At 35.8% G+C, this 21,391-nt stretch overlaps 1 protein-coding gene across 1 annotated transcript in view; it reads right to left on the bottom strand.

Annotated features, from left to right (window-relative positions):
• The window catches only part of LOC123529376 (probable Dol-P-Man:Man(7)GlcNAc(2)-PP-Dol alpha-1,6-mannosyltransferase), a 44,048-nt gene extending 24,069 nt beyond the window's left edge, over positions 1 to 19,979 (bottom strand). Inside the window, exons 1-5 of the mRNA XM_045309686.2 lie at positions 19,843 to 19,979; positions 14,635 to 14,804; positions 9,072 to 9,204; positions 7,408 to 7,581; positions 5,980 to 6,174 (exon numbers count right to left, since the gene is read on the bottom strand). Coding sequence (XP_045165621.2) covers positions 5,980 to 6,174; positions 7,408 to 7,581; positions 9,072 to 9,204; positions 14,635 to 14,778 — 646 coding nt within the window. The 5' untranslated portion in view covers positions 14,779 to 14,804; positions 19,843 to 19,979. The remainder of the gene's footprint in view (positions 1 to 5,979; positions 6,175 to 7,407; positions 7,582 to 9,071; positions 9,205 to 14,634; positions 14,805 to 19,842) is intronic.
• Between the last annotated feature and the right edge of the window lie 1,412 nt (positions 19,980 to 21,391).

Genomic DNA, 21,391 nt, shown 5'->3' with positions numbered 1-21,391 from the left:
TGATCAGAGCTGTTTAGCCCTTACCCTGCTAAATTTCTATAATGAACTTGTCCATGTTTTAATTTGGACAGAACCATTAACTGTTAAAAGGGGTGTTCGCTGAAAATTTACTGACTGAATAGCGAACAGTGCAGACCATGATCAGACTGCATGGATGTGCAGGCTGATCTTGGTCTGCACTGGTCGCAAAGGCTGAATCACTTGCCGCCAGCAGGCTAAGGGTTAGTCTGCCAGTAAATGTTTGTTTACTGACTTAAATGAGAACATAATTTCTAGGTAGAGGACCTTCACACAATACTATATGCCGCCAAATATCTCAGTTCTTGGCCTTGAGCTTTTAGACACAAAGATTTTAAAGATTTTTCTTATACAAGACTATAAAAAACATCTGCAGGGCTAATTTGACCCGAGGGACATGATTTGAATGAAATTGGTACACCACTACCACACAATGCTACATGACAAATATGTAAGGTCAAGGCATTACTGTTTTAGACAACAATATTTTTCAAGTTTTTCATACATAAGATTATGTAAAACAAATGAATCCCATGTCATAGCCAATTTTGATCCCATGGCATGATTTGAATACTAATAAACTTGTTCAAGGACCACCAGATAGTACTTCAGACAAAATTTCTAAGCTCATATTGCAGTTCAGAAGAGAATTTTTTTTCTTGTGGAAGATTATGTAAAACAAGCAATCCTAGGTGAGGCAAATTTTAACACAAGATGGCATGCATGATTAAAACAAATTTGGTAGAGAACTACTACACAATGTTACATGACAAAGATCTAAGCTAGATCTTGAGTCTTTAGACAAGGTTTTTTAAGGTTTCCCTACATAAGTTTATGTAAAACAAGTGCACCCAAGGGAGCCAATTTTGATCCAACATGTATGAATTAAATCAATGTGGTAGAAGATCACTACACAATGACCTAAGTTCAGGGCTTTATAGATTTAGGTAAGCAGATTTTTACCCAGGGTGAGGCTGATTTTGACCCCAGGGACATGATCTGAAAACAATTGGTAGAGGACCACTGAGCAATGCTCAGGTGAGCTTAAGACACTACAGGTCATCTACTGGCCATAGGCAAATACTGCACAATGTTTATTGATATTATAATATAAAGTAAACATTTTCATTCTTTAGCTCACTGTGACCTTGACCTTTGATGCACTGACCAAAACCAATAGGGTTAATCTACTGACCATTGACAAGATCCTAGCCTGGCTCCCTGGCTGCATGGTTATTTTTTATATAGATACTGCAGGCAAAATAAGAAAATATTAAGCCTCTAAAATAGCACATTTTATCTGATGGCTGAACCATACCTATGTTCGGAGCCAGGGGCAATAAAATATGCCAATGTAGATACAACCTGCTGGAGTTACTTCCCTCTTGATGAATAAACTAATATAGACCTATTTATGTAAATAAGAACAAACATAGGGACGGGAGCCAGTCTAACAAGATCCCATGACGTATAGTAAACCAAACAGTCAACTATTATCATTTGGAAACTGTTTTTAGTCTCTGGGTCACTTTGACCTTGACCTACTGACCACCTTAACAATACAGCTGATCCAGTGGTCACTCTGCCAATCACCACCTAAGCCATTTTACAACAATTTCAAGAAAATGGCTCAAACTTTCATATGAAGTGTATCCCCAATAAGCCCAAGCAATTCAGAAACTGATATTTAAGTCACTGTGACCTTAATCTTTAACACCAAAAGCAACTGGAGTCATTTTCATACCCAAGGCAATTATTTTAAGAAGTTTGACCCCTAGAGGACAAAGCCTTTTAAAGTTACAAACTAGAAACCAAATGAATTAGGTACCTATGGACTTCCAATGTGAAGGTCCTCTACCAATAACAATTAACCTTTAGCATGCTAGATAAATTGTTGTCTGCTGGAAATGTCGTCTGCTAAAATTGTAAAGTTCATTCAATTTGCTCCAAAACTGGAAGAAATATTGTCAGAGTAGCAAACAGCTTGGAACCTGATCAGACGCCGATTTAATCGGCATCTGATCTGGTTCCAAGCTGTTTGCAAAGGCTGTTAAATTCGCCTGCAGCAGGCTAAGGGTTAAGCTTGATACAAATCCCTGTTTCATAACAATAGTTCATATTATGTCCCCATGCCAAATATATAAAGGACTTGACCAAATTTATTCACATATCAGATTGTGTTAGCAAGATAGAACAAGAGCTGTCGGATGACAGCGCGCTCGACTATTCGAAGAATTGATTGAAGAATGGGGTCAAAATATTTCCATAGATTTTCAGACAAAAGAAACTAGAGCTATCACTAAAGGTGATGAATGTACCCCCCGCATGCACTGACACAGTACATTGCAATTTGACACACACAAGACTGCATAATTATGTGGACTGTATGTATATAGACTGTATGTATACAGTATAGTAACAAAAAACAAAGTCCCATAACTATGCAGAATATTTATCTAAAAGAATGTAATATGCACCATGCACAATTAGGTGTGTTACTGATCACTTGTGTGAAGTTTCATTAAATTGTGTGCAAGGGTTTGGTAGATTAGGCACGCACAAGATTGCATATGCAGACTGTATGTACATAGTATGTTAACAAGAAACAAAGTCCCATAACTCTGCAATTTTTGTCGCTGAAAGAACCTAACATGCCCCATGCACAACTACTGTTGTTACTGATCACTTGTGTGAAGTTTCATTAAATTGTGTCAATGGGATGAGGAGTGATGGTGCGCACAAGATTGTGTCTATGTATATAGTATAGTAACAAAAAAACAAAGTCCCATAACTCTGCAAATTTTTTTTCTTAAAGAACCTAACATGCCCCATGCACAACTACTGTTGGTACTGATCACTTGTGTGAAGTTTCATTAATTTGTGTCAAGGGGATGAGGAGAGATGGTGCGCACAAGATTGTGTCTATGTATATAGTATAGTAACAAAAAAACAAAGTCCCATAACTCTGCAATTTTTTTTTCTAAAAGAACCTAACATGCCCCATGCACAACTACTGTTGGTACTGATCACTTGTGTGAAGTTTCATTAAATTGTGTCAAGGGGATGAGGAGTGATGGTGTGCACAAGATTGTGTCTATGTATATAGTATAGTAACAAAAAAACAAAGTCCCATAACTCTGCAATTTTTTTTTCTTAAAGAACCTAACATGCCCCATGCACAACTACTGTTGGTACTGATCACTTGTGTGAAGTTTCATTAAATTCTGTCAAGGGGATAAGGAGAGGTGGTGCGCACAAGATTGCGTCTACGGACAGACGGACAGACAGACAGACAACCTGAAACCAGTATACCCCCCCTTACAACTTTGTTGTCGGGGGGTACAAAAAATGGATTAAACAAAAATTTTTCCTGTATTTGTGGATTTCGATTAGTCTTCCACTAAGTGGCAATGTGTGACCATGATGGCAAATATGTTATTAAGTTATATGTTAGGCAAACACAGGCTTGTATGAAAAGTTTAACTACTTTCCAAGTCCAAAAAGGGTCATAATTCAGTCAAAATAGTTGACAGAGTTATGTACACTTGCCTACAGATGGAAATCATGTTGATATACTAGTGTTAACAGTTTCAAAGCCACAGTTCAAATATTTTGACAAAAATGTCAAAGTCCAAAAAGGGCCATAATTCAGCCAAAATAGTTGTCAAGAGTTATGTACTCTTGCCTGCAGATGGAAGTCATAATGATAAACAAGTGTTTAAAGTTTAAAAGCCATATGTCAAATAGTCTTGACAAAACATGAACATATATAAAAACAGAACCAATTTCCAAGTTCAAAAAGGGCCATAATTCAGCCAAAAAAGATGACAGAGTTATGTACTCTTGCCTATTGATAGAGACTATAATACTGAACAAGATATAAAAGTTTCAAAGCCATATGTCAAACACTTTACACAAAATATAAACTGGTACGAAAAACTTAACCACGACTTCTAAGTCAGAAGGGGCCATAATTCAGCCAAAATGCTTGATGGAGTTATGTACTCTTGCCTACAACTGGATATGGTGATGGTTAACAAGTGTTGAAAGTTTCAAAGCTTTATCTCAAAAGACTTTGTCAAAATGTAGACTGGTACGAAAAACTTAACCAAGATTTCTAAGTAAAAAAGGGGCAATAATTCAACCAAAATGCTTGATGGAGTTATGTACTCTTGCCTACAACTGGACATGATGATGGTAAACAAGTGTTGAAAGTTTCAAAGCTTTATCTCAAAAGACTTTGCCAAAATATGAACTGGTACAAAAAACTTAACCAAGATTTCTAAGTCAAATGGGGCCATAATTCAGTCAAAATGCTTGACAGAGTTATATACTCTTGCCTTTAACTGGACATGGTGATGGTAAACAAGTGTTGAAAGTTTCAAAGCTTTATCTCAAAAGACTTTGTCAAAATGTGGACTGGTACGAAAAACTTAACCAGGGTGTGACGCCGACGCCGTGGTGAGTAGGATAGCTCTACTTATTCTTCGAATAGTCGAGCTAAAAATGGAAAGAAAACAGACAGAAAAAGTTCAAACCATTAAATCAACATCAAGCTTGTTGGATGTGTGTGTGTGTGTGTGTGTGTGTGTTCGGGTTTAACGTCTTTTTCAACAATTTTTCAGTCATGGTGCTTTAGACAAAATATATAAATGTGACAGCTCTTGTGCTACACAGTAAGTATCTAGCATGGGAAACATGTCAAAGTCTGCGTTGAACAAAACAACAAGACTCAAGTGCAACAGACATAATCAAGAAAATCACCTAATGCAAACATTAAAAATCATCAAAAAAAAAGAAGATCAAAAGTGCTGCCACTATCTGTACACATAAAGTATCTAATTAACCTCAGTATCCTGAAAAACAAAGTAGTGTAAATATCAGAGGTTTAACGTCAAAATTCCCTAATGAAATGTTATCAGTACAATTTAGAAAGTCATCTCCACCTTTCATTTATAAAGTAGTAATTTGCAATTTATTAAGTTATTAACACGAGAGCTCTGAAGGCCCTGTATTATTGACTTGACATTGCCTTGCCTTAGGGATACAAATGTCAGTGCCTTACCTCAGGGATACAAATGTCATTGCCTTGCCTTAGGGATACAAATGTCAGTGCCTTACCTCAGGGATACAAATGTCATTGCCTTGCCTTAGGGATACAAATGTCAGTGCCTTACCTCAGGGATACAAATGTCAGTGCCTTACCTCAGGGATACAAATGTCAGTGCCTTACCTCAGGGATACAAATGTCATTGCCTTACCTCAGGGATACAAATGTCATTGCCTTGCCTTAGGGATACAGATGTCAGTGCCTTACCTCAGGGATACAAATGTCATTGCCTTACCTCAGGGATACAAATGTCATTGCCTTGCCTTAGGGATACAGATGTCAGTGCCTTACCTCAGGGATACAAATGTCATTGCCTTGCCTCAGGGATACAGATGTCAGTGCCTTACCTCAGGGATACAAATGTCATTGCCTTACCTTAGGGAAACAAATGTCAGTGCCTTACCTTAGGGATACAAATGTCACTGCCTTACCTTAGATTACAAATGTCAGTGCCTTACCTTAGGGATACAAATGTCACTGCCTTACCTCAGGGATACAAATGTCAGTGCCTTACCTTTAGGGATACAAATGCCACTGCCTGACCTTAGGGATACAAATGTCACTGCCTTATATTAGGGATACAAATGTCAGTGCCTTACCTCAGGGATACAAATGTCAGTGCCTTACCTCTGGGATACAAATGTCTGTGCCTTGCCTCAGGGATACAAATGGCATTGCCTTACCTCAGGGAGATAAATATCAGTGTCTTACCTTAGGGATACAAATGTCAGTGCCTTACCTCAGGGATACAAATGTCACTGCCTTGCCTCAGGGATACAAATGTCATTGCCTTACCTCAGGGATACAAATGTCAGTGCCTTACCTCAGGGATACAAATGTCATTGCCTTACCTAGTAACACAACAGCTGCTGGTACTGCAGTCGTGATGAGAGATACTATAGAAACTCGCTGCCTTACAATGTCCATTAAGAGCAAAATTCCAAGAAAGAGGGATAACTCTGAACGAAAAATCAGAATTGCTGCCCCTGACAGCCATATGAAGGACTTGTGTTGTTGTTTCAGCCAAGATCTCAAGGCAAATAATACTGAAAAAAAAAAGGAACAGACATCAGTTTATTGACAACTTTGTTTCAATCCTTTATCTAATTTAAAAGATGACCAATTGCAAAGATTGGCTGAATTTCTTTTCCAACATCACTCGTACCAGCTTTGGAATTTTTGTCAAGGTAAGCTTATATAAAACGATAAAAACTGTAAAACTGATACTATACTCAAAGAAAATATCCTAGGCACAGAAAAATGTAATCAAGAGGGTCATGATGACCCAATATCACTTATCTGTTAAATCTGGTTTCATGAAGATAGGGTCATGAATATGGCCTCTAGAGTTTTAACAAGCTTTTCCTTTGATTTGAGTGAGTGACCTAGTTTTGGACCCCACATGACCCAGTTTCAAAATTTGCCTAGGAAACATCAATATAAACATTCTGACCAAGTTTCATGAAGATAGGGTCATAAATGTGGCCTCTACAGTCTTAACAATCTTTTCCTTTGATTTGAGTGGTGACCTAGTTTTTGACCCCACATAATCCAGTTTCGAACTTGGCCTAGGAATCATCAAGATAAACATTCTGACCAAGTTTTATGAAGACAGGGTCAAAAATATAGCCTCCAGAGTGTTAACAAGCTTTTCCCTTGATTTGACCTGGTGACCTAGTTTCTGACCTCACTAAATAGCGAGTTTTTGCACCGCACCCCGCCATTTTAATCCTCGTGAGGTCGTGGGGCAAAAAGTCGAAATGGCACAAATCAGCCACATAAATAATTGCAAAATGTAACACTTACAAAATAAAAATGCAAAAAGTCACGCTGCAAAAAGGCAAAATTAGAGAAATAGAATGGCGGTGTCACAGGGCGACAACTCGCTAATTTGCGGAACGCGGGGCAAAAAGATGAAATTTAAGCATTACAATGGCGGGGGCATGGGGCAGAAAGTCGCTAATTGTCAGGGTCATGGGGCGAAAAGTCAAGATTTAGTAACTCAACTGGCGAGGGTAAGGGGTGAAAACGTGATAATTAGCGCTCTTCGAACGTCGAGTTTTCGCACCGCGCCCCTGCCATTACAGTTACTAAATGCTGACTTTTTGCCCTGCGATCATGCTAATTATCATGTTTTCACTCTCCGCCCCCGCTAAATAGCAAGTTTTCGCACCACGACGGACTTGTTAAATTACATGTTTTTGCTCGGCGGGGTCGCGAAAATGCCAAATAGCAGAAATCAGACACCATACTTTACAGCTAAAAATATATATACTTACCTAGAACAAGAGCAAAGATGTTCGGCAATGGACGAGAACAATAAAACAAGAAATGGAACTGTGAAGCAGTTATAAGCAACAGAATTTGTGCTGTTCTCCGTCCAAATATCTTCTTCACAGCATCAGCATATGCCAATAGACCAACCAACACAGCATTACCCAAACACAGTCGCACTAAAACATTAATGTTACAGAAATTAAGTTGTTTTATTTCTAATCTGCATAAAATACATAATTGAATTTTCATTAAACTATTTTTTTTGAAAATGTATGTACTAAAACATGTGCTACTTTAAAAGCCCAAAATAGATTTTTTGACTCTATTTACAATGTCTACATCATTGCAACTTAGAACAGAGCAGACTTTTGGGTTCTATTTACCAATTGTCAGTATCATTAAACTTTTCAAATAAATTCACATTGATATAACAGTAGTCTGATTCTAAATAACATAATTATTTGGATTTGTTTTGTCAGAGCGTAAAGCTACAGTCACACATACGGATATGTCTGTGCGTTGAGGTATGGTGCAGATGGGATTGATCTGTGGGGGAGCGGACATGGATAAGTACGGAGCAGGCTGTCTTAGTACAGGAAAGGACGCAAATAAGTACGGATATGTATGGCTTACTACGCTGAACTACATTTTACTGCACCTGGCAACTTGCCAGCGCGTGGACGGGTCTGCGGTGAACTATGTTGAACTACGCTTAAGTACGGGCAGCCTCAGCTATGGATCGACACGCATGACTATGTTTGCATTAAGGTTTAGTAATGGGTCGGTAAGTTTCATGTAAATAGGCCATGTGTACCCAGCGTTTTCATTATGATTATCTTTGACAATCATGTCAAACTACAGCAAGGTACGTTTCAGTACTGATAACTACGTTTAGTACGTTTAACTACAGATGAATAAGTTTCAACCAAGTTGGACTAAAGTCACACCCAAATGGCTATGGATCGCTCAAACTTTTGTGCATGTTCAAAAGTTGGAGAAACTTGTAAGTTTTGGATAAGTCTTGAATACGTTTTAACCAACTGTTGGTACGGATTGATATGGATCAATACTTTGAGGTACGGCTCAGGTATGGATCGATACGAATTACTACATCTCTATCTGTGGCTAGATGTAGCTATCCGCTCCCTATGTGTGACTGGGGTATTAGCGAAAAGTTGTCCCTATGGAAAGCCATTTTCTTTAAGGATCATTTTACCTTAAGCTATTTTAGAAGTGATCTTGAGGTGAAATACTGACCACTGCTTTTTGGCGGGTAAGACCGTTTTAGTTTCCTTTATTCACATTTAGGGAAAACTGGCTCCATCCTTGAAAACTATAGTTTTTGACTAATCTGGTAGCTCTTTGGGCGAATAATCACCTAGTGGTGTTTTCCTTGAAATTGTATCAAATGCTGACCACTGAAATCTGAGAAAACTACTTCCTAAGGAATCCTGGCTCACACCCCTTGCAGCCATGTTTTAAATGTATCCAACAGCAAATGTAGTATTAAATATAGTAACCTGTTTCCTGTTCAGGAAGCAAAATGGTCATTGTTTTACTTGTAACCTTCAAATGGCCCGATGCATAACAACCCAGTGGTTGAAGTTTACCCTACTGGAACTGGGAAATGTACATCAAGAAATTTGTTGTTATCTGTTTAACTTACCAACAGTCTGTTCAAATATTTTAGGAACATTAACTGCAGACATTACACCAACAACAGGCGCTGAAGATAGGGCTACAACCAGAGGTCCTAAAAATGTCCTCGGAACAACTCCAGGAAACTGCAGATGATCATACTGAAAAAAAATAGTGCCATGTGAAAAAGTGCCTTTGCCATTATAACATGGTTTCTTGTCTAAATTTAGCAAAGCATTTAATATGCTATCTTCTCCTTTTTCTCCCAGCATGCTCAGTGTGACTTACATTTTCCACTGTTTTCCACTGTAGATCAAATCAAATTCTGTTTCCAAGAAAAATGATCTACAATAAATTGCTACCTAAAATCATTTCATAAAAAGCAGAACTGCGTAGGCAAGCAATGATTATCCCCTCATTTGTGTTGACATTCAGAAACCTTTCATTATAGTATAATCAGTTGATCAATCAATTAAGAGAAATATACTGTTAGTTTTAAGAGAAATGTACTGTTACTTTCAAGTGAATTAAATCTAGAAGGGAACAAATTGTATATTTTGAAATTCAAATCGTACAAATAGAATTATGATTTTCAGTCACTATTTAATGTCACACAAACATAACTAAAGGTCATATGGCAACTTCATAGCTTTTTCAAAATTAAGGAAGACCCCAGGTGCCCCTTTGAGCAGAAGGCACAAGGTGGCACATGTGTGGAACTACCTATCTTCCACGAATCAGCTAAGTGGCTTTCTCACATGAAAAAAAAAATCCACACACAATGATGTTTTGAACCTACAGCAATGAGAGGCAATTGATTCAAAGGCAATTTTAGTCATAGAACAGGCACTAATTTTATGACAGACAAAATTGCACAAATGTTAGTGGAAATTGTGAAAATTTTCAAAACTGAAGACTTTGCCATATATTCTGTTCTGATAAAAGTAAATGATTATTCTTATGTCGTACTAAAAAAATGTAAAGGGCTATAACCTGAACATAAAATCATTATTGTGTGATCCTGTTTATTGAACCAAAAATGACATTTTGTTAAAAACATATGGTCGTATCTATTACATACAACCCATTTTTTGTCAGTTTTAGAGATATATGCTAAAGAAAAAGGTCGTATCTGCCATTTACAATCTTTTAAGATTGCCTTTATGTGATTTTGGATACAAAAATTATATAGTAAATAGGTCATAAGTAGCAGATACGACCTTTCATTACTAGGGACTGTAAAATGGTGTATATACAATTTCTAAAATGTCATTATCTCAATGAATACATGACCATCGGTACTGCAAGAATTTAAAAGCTTTAACTATGAGGTTGAAAAACAGATATGAATAATTTTGGTGAGAAGTCTAGCTCCTGGTCAATAGTCAAGACTACTTTGACTCAGTCATTTGTACCTCTCAGTACTTCAGTGTATACTAATTAAACATGAACTTATAGATAATATTGCTCTTAGATTTTAGATATTTTATAGATGTTGTCATCTGTAAATGAGCCGCGCCATGAGAAAATCAACATAGTGGGTTTGCGACCAGCATGGATCCAGACCAGCCTGCGCATCCGCACAGTCTGGTCAGGATCCATGCTGTTCGCTTTTAAAGCCTACTGCAATTAGAGAAACCGTCAGCGAACAGCATGGATCCTGACTACACTGTGCGGATGCGCAGGCTGGTCTGGATCCATGCTGGTCACAAACCCACTATGTTGATTTTCTCATGGTACGGCTCAAATATACATTTAGTGAATGGCTTGACAGTCAATACAGCTTAATTCCCCATGCTCAGAAGGACTGAGGATCAACAGTTCTGACTATTGACTTGCAAGCCATTCATTAAGTTTCTTATAACATGATGTCATAAACAAATTTCTATAGTTTCCCTTCAAGTTTTGACTTTAGCCCAGCATAATTCAGTGTTGAACTATAGACTGGTCAACGGCATAATATTATACTTTGAACCAGAAATGTATATATAAGCAGTCATGTAATAATCAAGCGAATGAAGTATTACCATGCAATACAAAGTCCGTTCCTGGAAGGTGACAAACTTTTTCCACTGCAGTATAACATAATGATCTGTTACAATATGTTATAACACATGAGTTTATAAAAATCTTGTTGGTAATTACTTATTGCATCTATAAATACAAGAAACACGGCAATGCCACGAAACCAGGTTTTCAACACATAAGAATAAAAAAGTATACTGAATCACAGTGCACCACTTTAAAGCACAACCCTAACCCTAACCCTAACTTTAAAGCACAACCCTAACCCTAACCCTATTTTTAGTAACAATGACCTTGACCTTGATCCCAGAAACCCCAAAATCAATCCCAAGCTACAATTTTATATAAGTTTTCTATACACCAAGTTTCATCATGATAGCTCATTCCTAAGTTAAGTTATTGACCAGAAACCCTTTTTCTATTTTAAGTAACAGTGACCTTGACCTTGACCCCAGAAACCCGAAAATCAATCCCAGCCTTTGTCTTGATATAAGCTACATACATACCAAGTTTTATTCAAATATCTTTACCAAAACAAAAGTTATTGACCGGAAACACCAGTCTGATGCCGCCGCCCGCCCATCCGCCCGACCAACGACATACCCCAATCTAATAACTCAGGTTTTCAACGAAAACCTGGTTAATAAGAAAAGGATTTAATTTCAATTTTAACAACATTTCTGTTGAAATTGGTGGGAAAATATGACAACAAGAGCTGTCACAGGAGACAGCGTGCTCGACTATTTTGATGCTGGATAGTGAAACTGGGCACATCTGAGGAAACTAGAGCTGTCACTGGAGTGTTTAATGACTCCAATTGTGGATGAAGATATTGCACAATAGCCTGAGTCTATGTCAAAAATATCAACTTAATAAGAGAGGTAAAGATAAAATGTATCAAAACACTATGTAAGTATATCCTAAGCAAAAAGGGGCATAATTCATTAAATATTGGTGCCAGAGTTATGCACCTTGTGTCATATGGTGTGGGTGATGATGTTGGACAACTATTTTAAGTTTGAACCAAATCCATTCAGTAATAACAGAGACAGAGTGAAAGTGCATCAAAACTTTAACCTAAAATTCTAAGTAAAAAGGGGGAATAATTAATGAAAAATTGGTGCCAGAGTTATGCACCTTGCGTCATATGGTGTGGGTGATGATGTTGAACAACTATTTTATTTTGAATCAAATCCATTCAGTAATAACAGAGGTAGAATGAAAGTGCATCAAAACTTTAACCTAAAATTCTAAGTAAAAAGGGGAAATAATTCATGAAAAATTGGTCCCAGAGTTATGCACCTTGTGTCATATGATAAGGGTAATGATGTTGAACAATTGTTTAAGTTTGAATCAGATCCATTCAGTAATAACACTGTTAAACAGAGATAGAGTGAAAGTGCATAAAACTTTAACCTGAAATTCTAAGTAAAAAGGGGAATAATTCATGAAAAATTGTGCCAGAGTTATGCATCTTGTGCCATATGATGTGGGTGATGATGCTGAACAACTATTTTAAGTTTGAATCAAATCCATTCAGTAATACAGAGGTAGAGTGAAAGTGCACCAAAACTTTAACCTGAAATTCTAAGTAAAAAGGGGGAATAATTCATGAAAAAATGGTGCCAGAGTTATGCACCTTGTGTCATATGATGTGGGGGATGATGTTGAACAACTATTTTAAGTTTGAATCAAATCCATTTAGTAATAACAGAGATAGAGTGAAAGTGCATCAAAACTTTAACCTGAAAATCTATGTGATAAGGGGAGATAATTCATGAAATACTGGTGCCAGAGTTATGGCCCTTATGTCAGATGATGTGGATGATGATGAGGAATAAGTATTTCAAGTTTGAATCAAATCCTTAAGTAATTACAGAGATAAGTTGAAAAAAGAGAAAGTGCACCAAAACTTTAACCATGGTGGGGACACGGAAAGACGCCGACGCCGACGCCAGGGCGAGTAGGATAGCTCTCCTTATACTTTGTATAGTCAAGCTAAAAATGTAAAAAAAAAAAAATCCTATAAAAGGGAAGTAATTCTGAAGAAAATACACCAACAGCTTTATTTAATTGGGTCAGTATGACACACAAGCTTATATCAAAATATTTTACAGACTGGGCAGTAAAAGATCAAGGTTGACTTCTGATCTTCAAGTGTGATCTTAGCCTTTGAGCTAGAGGTCTGGGTATTGCACATGACACATTGCTTCACTATTGGGAACATCAGTGTCAAGTAATATTAAATTCCCTTGATGGATAACAGTTATGGACCAGACATTAAAAAAGCATATTAGCATTTGACCTCCGACGGTGACCTTGACCTTTGAGCTAGGGATATGGGTGAAGCGCATGACACCTTGTCTTGTTATTGGGAACATTTGTCCCAAGTAATATTAAAATTCATTCATGCATGTCAGAGTTATGGACCAGAGAGGAAAAAAACCTATTGACCTTTGACCTCTAAGTGTGACCTTGACCTTTGAGACAGGGTATGGGTATTGCGCATGACACATCAACTTATAATGGGGCACATTTGTGCCAAGTAATATTAAAATCCTTTTATGAATTGTTGAGTTACAGACTAGGCAGGAATAAAACCTTGTTGACCTTTGATCTGCAAATATGACCTTGACCTTTGGGCTAGGCATCCTGGTTTTGTGCATGGCACATTGTCTTATCATGGGGACATTTGTGCCAAGATAAATTTAAAATTCTTATGAATTCAGAGAGTTATGGACCAGACAGGAAACTCTAAGTTGACCTTTGACCTCCAAATGTGACCTTGACCTTTAAGCTAGGGGTCTGGGTTTTGCGCATGAAACATTGTCTTATTATATGGAACATTTATCCCAAGTAATATTGAAATTCCTTCATGGATGGCAGAGTTCTGGAGCGGACACAAAACAGGCCCTGTTCATGCCATATTAACCTTTGACAGCCAAGTGTGACCTTGGCCTTTGAACCTGGGGTCTGAAAATTGTGCATGACATATCATCTTATAATGAGGTACATCTGTGCCAAGTAATATTAAAATCCCTTTATGGATTGTTGATTTACAGACCGGAACAAGAACAAAAACTATTTTAACCTTTGACCTCCGAATGTGACCTTAACCTTTGAGGTATGGGTAAGGGTTATGCATACGACACATTGTCTGATCATGGGGAACATTTGTGCAAAGTAATGTCGGAATCACTTGTGAATGACAGAGTTATGAACAAAACACAAAACAGTGGGCTGACAGATGGAATGACAGAGGGACGGATGGAAAAGCACAATCCTACAGCCCCCCACCTCCTCCCCCCACCTCCCTGAAACTGGTTTTCAACCAGTAGGGCACTAATAACCATACTGATGCTATAATGTACACCTAAAGGCATGTTTTTGTATCCCTGTACAACAACATAGCAAAGTGACAAACAAAAACAGACAACATAAAGGTTAACATCATTTTACAAATTGAAATATGCCTTCATACACTGAAGTAACAGATCTTTTTTCAAAGATCTGAACACAGAAGTTATAGCATTAAATAATGAAATAATTCAATAGAAATACATTACCTGTGAGATATTAGTGGTATGGTGCAGAACATCATGTATTGCCTGAATATTGAATGATTCCTCAACTTTGGTGTACGGACAGACAATCACATGCAGTACTACAGCACCGCTGACCAAACATTCTATCCAAGGGACACCCATCATTCCTAAATGGGAATGGTCTTTTATTACTGCAGAAGAAACAGAGAAGTATTTGAAGAAAACACACTGGAAAAGAGGCTTAGTCAGTGATTGTGAAATTTGTGGTATATTGTAGAAATAAATTGCCAGATATAACCAATATTACCTGGTACATCAGTGTACATTGAAATGCCACTGACTTTTAAAAGTATCACTGCCTCAAGCCCCTGGGCTCATTCGATCAGTTCACGTGATTAAAGTTTAACCGTTATTAGCCCTCACCACCAATGTAAAAAAAGACTATTTTAAGCTTTATTTCATGAAAGATGGCCTATGTTTGGGTATTATCTTAAAAACCATGTATAACATAATTAAACGTTTTGCTCTACCACTGCATTGACATTAAAATGGTGTCCATCTATGTGGTTCAATCTATTTCAAAAATTCACTATGGTTATCACGGTCTGACAGAAAAACTTAACCTTACACTGCTTAATTTCTAAAGTGAACTGGTCCATCGTTTAATTTGGGCAGTACCTAGGGCTGTCATTGATTGGGTCTTAGGCGTATCGACGATACCGATATATCAGAAGACAAATATCGACGATACATCGATATACTGATTATTAAGTTAGATTAACAACCTATTTGTTCATATAATACTATATACCTTCCTGTAAATGCTATTTTAAGTTTTAATGTAAATTTCCATATTTCTGTTTGATTCTGTTGTATTTGTATTTATGAAATAAAAGAAATACATAAAAATTAATAACATCTTTCATTTTTATTTTGCCTTCACTCCTTTTTTGCATTCATCCAAATTTACAACTTTGTGAACTTAAGTTGTTTTTTTAGGGTCTGAGAGTTTATTTGGGTAGTTTTTTCTCCCTGTAAAATATCGATTTTTGAAAATGGGAATCGATAATCGATCGACAAAAAAAAATCGTTGATACATCGATATCGTTTCTATCGATGACAGCCCTAGCAGTACCTATTATTCGAAGGAGTGTTCACTGAAAATTAAGTTACTGACTGAATAGCAAACAGTGCAGACCATGATCAGGCTGCAAGGACATCTTGGTCTGCACTGGTCGCAAAGGCTAAAGGTTAACTTGACATGCCAATATTTTTCCATATTGACATCTGATCTTCCTACTAAAATCATTTTGTGACACCATATGTGTGTTATAATCTGTATGAAGAAATATTCAGTTGTTCTTTTGTAGAAATATATTGTTTCCAACCTCCCACTCTCTTAACGAACATTCCACCACTAAGCTATTGAGGCATTCAATAAGGTCTTGAAAATGTAAATTTTAGATAAGTTCAGCAGCATTTCATAAGCAGAAAAATGAACAATATTTTATAACAAATATGACCATAGAACAAGGCAGAACACCTAAAAATCTATCAGTGCATTGATTTTTTAAATTTTTTTGGAAATCTCCATACATAAATCCAACATAAATATTTCTAAATTTTCTATGACAGATCATATTTCTATTCTTGTGGTCGAACTATAGACAAAAATTATGAAGGGGTCATAATTCTATTCTTGTGTTCTAAAAAGAGACCAAAACACCAAGGGGCTTATATTTAAAGTTTAAAAATTTACAAAACTTTGATTTGATGGTGCATCCTCTCATTTTTCAAAAAAGAACATTCAATACAGTTGTTTACAAATATTTCTTCATTTTGAAAAGCTTGCTATAAATGTAAACAGCAAAAGGTACAGATATCTAGATTCTCCTGTTATGTATCTCCAAAATTTCGCTAAAAAGATTGATTCACCAATCACCGAATCGGTGTCACAGAATACACCAATTGGTGCATCCTATAACAAATGGTTGCATCATGCATCATTCGGGCTATATACAAGATCTGATAACTGATATGGGTTACAGTAGGGATAATACATGGGATTTTTTTATTAACGTCTTAAGAAGCCCGCAGGAATGTTTGTGACCGAGAACATATCCTAGGGGCTTCTGCTGATGTTAATACACAAATCAAACATGTATTGTCACTATTCTTGCATAAAAAAATATGACATGACAACTAAATTTATTGTTTTCATATGTAATGACATAACGATTCCGGTACATTTTTTATTTACCTACCACTCTGTTGTCCTGGGAAATGGCCCACATATCAACAACACTACCAAAAGCATGATTTGAAGGTTCTTGAGCATTTTTTTTTATTTCTTGTTATTACAAAGCATGATTTGAAGGTTTTTGCGCATTTTTTTTTTATAGCTCGCTCATTATTACAAACATGATATTACCTATACTTTTGCATACTGGTACTGATGATAAACCCGGACAGATGATAAAGTCGAACACCTTGGAAATATTCGACTGCAATCGGTTATTTATAAAATTGAACACACCATCTAATAGTTTCCACTTACAATACCAACTGGTGCAAACAAAAACAAAATTGGTAAATATTCTGTATAAATAAATCACGTACATAAATTTGTATAAAAAATATTTATCCAAAATTACTGGGGAAGAGGGTGCTTTTTTGCACATGCTCACTGTCGAAACATGACGGCCTGACATTTGTTAACTTTTCATTACTTGATCAGGAACAACTGTTGCAGCTTTTTGGGGAAAGTTTCAATATAATTATACCAAGAAAATTTTGTAAATGACAAAGGGTTCGAATTTATCATCAGTCAACGTTCATAAAGTCCCCTTTTTACATACCCTTTTCAGGCCCTCACTTCGTGTGAGTTTGCTTACTAAATATAAATATGAATTATGTAAAGTTTTCAGCAAAGGTTAAGCTTTATTTTGATACCGACCATTGATTTCAATCTGCAGAAATAAAAAGGTTACAGGTAAAAAACCTCATTTTCTGTTCGGGTTATCATCAGTACCAGTTAACTTAAAAATTTGATAAACAGGAACACAATTTTAAAAATAAAAACTTTACATTCGAATTATTTTGAGTACGAACACATTTAGGTTCACGTTTATTTACAACAACTGAATGGACGCTTTGTGAAGGAAGTAAACTCTAACAAGCGAGTGCATACACTGTTGGTGGGGGGGGGGGGGGCAGTATATCTGGGGTTGGAAAATGATACAGCAAAACATACTATGGATTACATTGTATCTACTTTAATGCTACAAGAAGAGCTTATTATGGAAAAAACAAGACGCAGATGTCAAATATCAGTCTGCGTAGAAATACATACGTCCCTGGCAAAGAATTTCAAAAATAAAAATCATGTATCCCCACATCACTTATTACCGGTGGTTACCTATTACCGGTGCAATCCGAAAATCTCGAATATTTACTTCCTGAAGAGCACTTCCGGAATCCTTTGTTTACAAAATTACACGACTATTTGTCAAGTGTATCTTCCATGAAATATGTCCTTCCTAAGGGTAAGTTATTTATTTATTCTATATGATTTGATAGAAAATATGTTTTTCCAGTGTACTTTACTGATAAACTTCAATAACACTCGATGAATTAATATGAAATAAGGCAAAGCCTCAAAGCGAACTCAAAGAAATCGGATTAAGCTAAAAGATATATGCATCATTGTACAAAGAAAATATTCATATCACAAGAATTCAGGGAACCTATTCACTTGAAAAAGTTACATTTAGTGTCACATACCTGTAACATGAAGCTTCGTGAAAATTAATGGGAAGCGGTGTACAGGTGACGTCATTTCGCGTTCTTTTCTTTCGCTTATTAATGAATTTTTTCCATTTCAGCCGATGCTTGATCTTTTAAAATTAACAATTGATTTCTTAAACAATTGAATCATTCTTCTTTATTGCTGATGATAATAATGTGTTAGCATATTGAATGAGTTTCTGTATTACTCGGAAGGAAGTATTCCTGTGAGACTATCCTAGGGTGCGTATTTTACAAATTCCCGACGAAACTTTTCAAATATACATGATAAGCAAGTTTACTTGCGTTTAGTAAAGCTCAATTCTCGAGAGGCCTTTTGGGCTGCTCTTCGAGTCTGCTTGAATAATTTCCATACAAAATAAGTGAAGGAGGAGTTTTTTTGTATATGACTTTCATCAAGCATGCATCAACATGCGCTTTTTGGCGCCTTTTTTATGATCAATACACATGGACTAAACTTACTTTTCATTATTAAAACTGAGAAAACAATTTTCATTAAATATTTGTGCATGATATGATGTGGTAGTTTTTTAGTTTAAAACTTCATTACAGGGTTACGCTAGTGTGTAAGTGTGGTATTGACACACTGAAATACTGCTTTGCTGTGAATCATTTTAAGGAGTATGATGATTTCTTAAATCACAACTGAATGTGATAATTTTTATCTGTGTTTGCAAAAATGGGAAAAGTGCTTTTGTGTATTATTCATTTATTTATCATGATTTATGTAATTCCTGTTATCTCCACAGCGATAAATAATCAGTAAGCCAGAACTTTAATAATGTGTTTAATTGTTATTTTTGTGTTTCTGGGGAGTTATGTGCAGTGATATTTCCAAATTCACGTTAATAGGTAATGTAATCATCACTAATGGCGAATCATGGTTGGTCCAATAAACTGCTAGTATCGAGAATAATTTGTTCAGGTGTTAGAAAATTAACTTTATATGAAAAGATAATACTATACATTTTACTAATGAAAGTAGAGTTATTTGAGAAAAGCATATAAATCAATGTCATTATTGTGGAATAATCATCTTATAATTTCAATTGTACATCAGGTATTAACAGCATGCAAATTGCCTTGTTTGCACATGATTTTTCCCCCGTTAATACATGGGCAGATCCAATGTTGTTTAAAACAGTGACAAACTCGTGTTTTGCCGTTTATTCACATAAACATCAATTGAACTGAAGGAAAAATGGATATTATTTCCAGGTAGATCTCTATCTTAAAATTTCACTAATATTTTTGTTTTTTAATTTAAAAATCGCCTTTTCTGTGTTGAGCCTTCCGCTCAGAAATCGTCGCGGAAGGCTCAACACAGAAAAGGTACTTTCTGTGTTGTACGTGGAGGAAAGATATTGACCTATGCAAAAATTATCACAATATCGTAGCTCACGTACAATTATTTAGACTTACCTAAATCTTACCGGTACATATGGCGTTATGACAATAAAGGGGGACAACTTTTGCAACACTTCTATGAAATGAATGCGTAGGGATCCGTCACTTGCTAAAATAGACTTTTAAAATGTTTTTTTTTTTGTTGTTGTTTTTTTTTTTTAAATGAAATTCAGGAACTTATTTGTAAAGAAATCATACATAAAACAAATATAAAGAGTCTAATTTTACAAATAAGTTCTTGAATTTCATTTTAAAAAAGTCTATCATAGCACGTGACCGATCCCTGTGCTTTCATGGAATGTTAGACGGTTTGACCCCTTGACATCTTGACCACAGGATGACTACCCGTCAATTTCACCAAAAGCGTACATACAACTTGATAATGTATTTATTTTAGCTTTCAAAATGTCGAACGATAGAAATAAGGTGCATATTGACAAGTTATAAAGTGACAGAAGTTCTCAAAAATTTCCTTTAAATTACCTCCTCTGATAATTTTGTTTTTTTATGAGTTATCTCCCCTGAAAACTAGAAAAAAAATTTTTTTTCTCCTTTTCCCTACGGAGAATTTTAGATTTCTTTTTGATATTCGTATCAGAATCATATAATGCAGCTTTCTACCGCAAAATTTTCTCGAGACTGAAGCTCAGATTCTCATAATCAAAGAAATTATATATTTCCCATAGGCATCAATGTTAACTTCAATACCGATTATCTCCCCAAAAAATGATAAAATTCGAAAAATCTCTCGGTGAAATGTTTTTAATTTTGAATGTCTTTAAAGTGACCAAATTTCATTTAAATATTACCATCCAGTTACAATATATGAAATCTGGTTATTACACCATGTTATCCTTAAAATTTTTCACCAAAGATGACACCTTGACCCCTTAGTGACACTTTGACCCCTATTTTGAGTGACACCTTGGCCCCTACATTTTTTTTTATTTGACACTTTGACCCCTTAGATTTTCTTGTGGCTAGGGGCATATTTTTCTGCAGTTTAATTTCTTAATGTGCATGTAAGTCATTGATAAAAGCTATATTGATGGAGTTCTACAAGTTCTAGACTATGAGTAGGTGACAAAGTATATGGTCTATGGGTGTTAGTTTATTCACGTTGGTATTATTAACAATGATGTTTCACACACGTTTGCAATTATCTAAGACATTATTTAGATGAAATTACTAATCATGTTATAGTAATTAGATATAAATAACTTCATTTACTAATTGAAATAATAAAGTAACTCTCTGTTTGAAGCTTCATATTTATTAGTATACTACTTTATTCATAAATGTACATTTTTATAAATAAATACAAGTAACGCTAAAACTAAATGTTTTTCTCTTCATTCATTTTTTCTTTCACTCATTCTTTCTCTCTTTTCAATCTCACATTTCTTTCATACAGTTAGATAGTTCAGTAAGAAAACTACATTACATAAAACATAATATACATTTAATAAGTACACTTTGTACACTATTTACATGAAACACTGAGACAACATAAATATAAGACATTATACAAAAGACAGAATACTGTAAAACAGAAAAGTCAAAA

This window comes from Mercenaria mercenaria, chromosome 13, assembly GCF_021730395.1.
Source record: "Mercenaria mercenaria strain notata chromosome 13, MADL_Memer_1, whole genome shotgun sequence".
NCBI lineage: Eukaryota > Metazoa > Mollusca > Bivalvia > Venerida > Veneridae > Mercenaria > Mercenaria mercenaria.
The sequence above is the reverse complement of the archived record's forward strand: the minus strand, read 5'-3'. Positions and strand labels throughout refer to the sequence as shown.